The sequence below is a fragment of the Biomphalaria glabrata genome, chromosome 18, assembly GCF_947242115.1.
Source record: "Biomphalaria glabrata chromosome 18, xgBioGlab47.1, whole genome shotgun sequence".
NCBI lineage: Eukaryota > Metazoa > Mollusca > Gastropoda > Planorbidae > Biomphalaria > Biomphalaria glabrata.
Window position 1 is genome coordinate 23022003 of NC_074728.1, and position 4539 is coordinate 23026541.

The following is a 4539-nucleotide window of genomic DNA, read 5'->3' on the forward strand; positions in this document are numbered from 1 at the left end:
GGAAGAATAATAGAAAAAGGGAAAAAAAAGAGAGAGAAAAGAATTTCAGAGGTTAAAAAAAAGAAAGATACGTCTAGAAAATAAGATAAGAAAGACACAAGAGGAGAGAAAGAAAAAGAAGTAAAAAGAAGAGACACAAAACTGAGAGTGAGATACAAGGAGAAAGTAAGGATGAAGAAAAGAGTTATAGAAATTATTTAAATACAAACCTGATTTTTATTTTCTTGTTTACTGAAATAGATGGAAACCCATGACTTGCTGCCAATGTTTTTAGTCAGTCTGTCCGTCCAGGTCGTCTCAGTTTATGGTAAGTTTTAAAATGTTAGAGCTACCTAAAGAAACTATCACATACATAAATTTAGCTAGTTTATAAAAAGATGTCTATCTGTTTCATTGGCCAACTGTTAACGAGCAGGGTGTCGTGTGGCCAGCACAACGACCCAACCGCCTTTACTTTCCCCATCTGGTGAATGAGGCCCATTGGCTATCACGCGCACTGTCGCACACGTTGGGCATTTGCGATCAGACGCTGCAGGAGACTGCAGCATTTCCCTCCCCCCCCCCCTTTCTTTCTGCTATTTAGATTCTAGCATCATTTCACGATTCTGTTCAGGGGAATATGTGTATATCCTGAGTTCCGTCAGCCGGTCAAGATCACGTGACGAGATGTGTATTTGCTACCTAAGCTCGCTTAGCCACGGCCTGACCAAGGTGGACATGTACGGGAAAGCCCTGAACTCCACGATGCGCTATTCGTTGGTGCAGTATGACGTCTTGACAGTTGAGCTGAACTTGACCCGCGCGTAAGTTGATCACGTGATTTATTGCTGTTTAGGATGTGGGCAAGCGCTGACGTAGATCTATACATTACTTAACTCTTTCTCTCCAAACTGACGATACCAACGTTGATTCCACCAGAATGTGGTAAATAATTACGGAGAGAAAGAGTTAACAGATGACTGTAAAATACTAATTACATCAGGACACGTAGAGGGGATCTTTCGGAGTTATGTACATTTAACGCTTAGATCTGTAAATATATATCAAATAGACGGTTAGATCGTTAAAACGAAGTTCTCATTAAGTAGCCCCTGAAGGTCGCATTGATATGAGCCAGTAACATCTAGTCTGTTTAAAGCAGGGGTTCTCAACCTGTGGGTCGTGACCCCTTGAGTGGTCGATTGACGATTTGTCAGGGGTCGCCTAAGACCATCGAAAATATGGATTGCAATTAGTGTATTCTTCTATTGCTGTGTATGTTATGGGGGGGGGGGTCGCGGCAGAGTGGGGGATAGTAAAAAGGGGTCGCCGAGCTTAAAAGGTTGACAACCGCTGGTTTAAAGGTAAAGGGTACAAACAGAAGCTTATTCCATACAAAATTTACTACCTGTTTAATGGCAGGAAATAAGTGTTGTAAACAGGGCCGAATTTACCAATGGGGCAACACAAGCTTTTAGAGCCCCCAATAAATATTTAGAACTGACATATACTTCTAAGTAGACTTACAAAGGAGTCCCATATCCAGGACCGGGTTAAGACACAATTAGGCCTTAAGTAATTTGAGATATTTGGCCCCTTGTAATCAACATAAGGTTTTTTCTTCAAAATGATTGCAACTATACATGAAAACATTTTTGGAGGCCCCTATGAATTGAGGGCCCTAAGCAATAACCAATGTTGACTAAAGGTGAATCAAACACTACCAATATCTCAAATACATTTGGGCATTCTACATTTCAAATATACAAATGGTTGCCAAGTTAGATAATCCATCTTCTCGCAAGAAATATGCTAGCACTTTGAATAATTTCCCTTGTTTTGAATAAGTATGAATGTGTGCTAGCCTTTTGGAACAACGATATTGGTTTTCTTTTCGCACCAGGGAACGCGAAACTAAAATGCACCATGCCGTTGTTGTCAACAGCAGCGGACAATTAACAGTGTCGGTCGTCATGGAATCAAAGTCCATTCTTACTAGCTACACGGTGCTTCCCGTCCACATTTGGGGCAAGGTTTACGCGTTGAGTGGCGCACAGTAAGTCTTTCAAACACAAGTATTTAGGATTTGTTTCCATGACTCAATTAAACGTTTCTACGAATCAAACTAAAACTAAAATTAATATTGGATAAGTTTTTCACTGTGACTGACTGCTACTTCCCGTGTTTGGCCGACGCCAAAGGCGAAGTTGAGTGTCCTCTCTAGTTTTTTGGGGTTAGGGCTTTGAATAAGTGAGATGAAAGCCTGGGCATTATTTATGGTCGGAACGATGTCGCCCACACAGCAGTTCCCCCCTCTCTGCGCAGCTGATGTGACCAAAGGAACGGAATATCCGATACAGTTTGGGATCAGTAGCGCCGCAGGATCTGCCAGGCTGTAGCACGGTGTGCCACAGTCTGCCTAAAGGACACCAGCTCCTGATTTTTCCTCAGGGTTGTCTCCCGAAGCCTTTCCCGTGTTTGGGTATAGCCGCAGGGCAGCGGGGGTTTGGATTCAGAGTTTTCCTTCTCCTTGATGGGTAGCCAAGCAAGGTTAACGAGCCCCTCCTGCCCGAAGCTTACTGGTTTAGGCGCCAGTTGCTCGCCTTTGCCCCTTCTCCTGTCTGTGGTAACGGTTCCGCCAGGCTCAGTAATTGAGCCACAAGTGAAGGCCAGGAGTTGGACTGGTTGTCAGGGGCTATTTGAGACGCATGCCATTGGAAGCACTTTATAGGTAATGATGGGCTTAAGACCATTACCACTTCCGGCGTTAACAACCTTGCGGAACCACTGTTACTTTATCATACTATAAATATTTTGTTTTACAAATATCAGTCGTTCTCTTCATCCCAAGAGTATACAGCTCAACAGTTCAAATCCTCACTGCCGAAGAGTGGGTAAATGTAACCCTGACTAAATATTCAGCCCCACCAGCAATACTTCAAAGGTTAGATCTCTATACCAACACGAGACGCGCTCAGCAGGTTATAAGGAATTTCTCCATAACACCGTAAGTACGAAAATAACAATACAGAAACCACGAATGATTATGTTGTGGTTTTAAGTTATGTATTCACAGAAAGTGCTAAATATGTTGGGTTTCGTTACCTTACATAATTTAGATAACTGAGAACGTTGTTTCCCCACACCCATTTTCGAATCAAGTTAGAATTGAAACAATAATTTATTGCGCCTAACAAAACATGAATCAATTAAAAAAAATAACCAATTAGGAATTAATTATTGGTAACTTAATTATTTTATTTGATATCAAATAACGGAAACAAGGTCTACATTATTGAAAGATATAGTTATTAGTGTGGGGTTCTTTGCCTTTGATAATCTTTTGTTTTTTAAAGGATGTTTTGAAATTTTAGCTTCTTTCTTAAATATGCTTGACTATATGCTTGACTATATACTAAATTATTATTGACTATCTAATGCAATAAACTCTCATGTATAATGGTATAACTCAAGAAGCAAATCGAATGGCGTTTTTTCCTGCTCTTATTGTTTTTAATAAGAACCCGGTTGGGACACCAGTGTTGACTCTTTCACAGCTTCACGACATTTTTCCGGGCACTCAGCTGTTTTAAGTTGCTAGCGAATGATTGAGCTATCCATTGCTTTTAGTGCACAACTAACATAAATAATTCGAGTGATTTATTATTGAACATTGATTAGGTAATATATCTGTTTGATTGCATCGACACATCATCGTTATAATCATACTTCCTTCGCGTTACTGGTGGAACATAGGGCCTCAGTATTAACACGCCATTCTCCACGGTCTCTTGTTATGTTTTTTTAATGGCTTCCCAGCTCTTTCTTGTCCTCTCGGCTTTATCTAGTACAGCGGTTCTCTACCTTTTAAGCTCGGCGACCCCTTTTTACTATCCCCCACTCTGCCGCGACCCCCCCCCCCCTCTCACACACACACACAGCAATAGAAGAATACACAAAATACAATCCATATTTTCGATGGTCTTAGGCGACCCCCGACAAATCGTTAATCGACACCTCAAGGGGTCGCGACCCACAGGTTGATAACCCCTGATCTAGTACACTGCGTCGCCACGTTCTTTTTGGTCTTCCTCCACGTCTTGTGCCCTGGGGGGAGGGGGTCCACTCTAAGACCTGTCTAGCTCTGTTGTTGGTATCTATTCTAATGCTGCGACCCATCCATTGACCCATGATTTTAAATTATTTGTTTCTTATTCTCAGAGTCCAAGTTCTGGTCATACCTTTCTGCAATCTGAATGGTAAACAGTTTGAAAATGAAAGTAGGTAATCTTTCAAATTTGGGAATATTTGTAGGCTATGTAAATACAGTACCACTATTATTTTTTTTTAATAAAATCTAAATCTTCCTCTATGGCCTCCTTCAGTCGCGAAGTGACTACGGATCATCTAATGAGAATGAGATGAATGCCTGGGCATTAACTGTGGTCGGAACGATGTCGCCCACACATCAGTTCCCCACACTCCATGCAGCTGATGTATCCAAAGGAAAGGCAGTGCCGATACAGTTTGGGGTCAGCGGCAAAAAAAAAAAAAAGGTTG

General features: G+C 41.5%; 1 protein-coding gene across 1 annotated transcript in view; it reads left to right on the forward strand.

Annotated features, from left to right (window-relative positions):
- The first annotated feature begins 240 nt into the window (after positions 1-240).
- Positions 241-4539, forward strand: part of LOC106059471 (uncharacterized) — a 59382-nt gene continuing 55083 nt past the window's right edge. Inside the window, exons 1-5 of the mRNA XM_056017674.1 lie at positions 241-307; positions 614-803; positions 1883-2035; positions 2831-2986; positions 4201-4259. Of these exons, the coding sequence (XP_055873649.1) occupies positions 241-307; positions 614-803; positions 1883-2035; positions 2831-2986; positions 4201-4259 (625 nt within the window). The remainder of the gene's footprint in view (positions 308-613; positions 804-1882; positions 2036-2830; positions 2987-4200; positions 4260-4539) is intronic.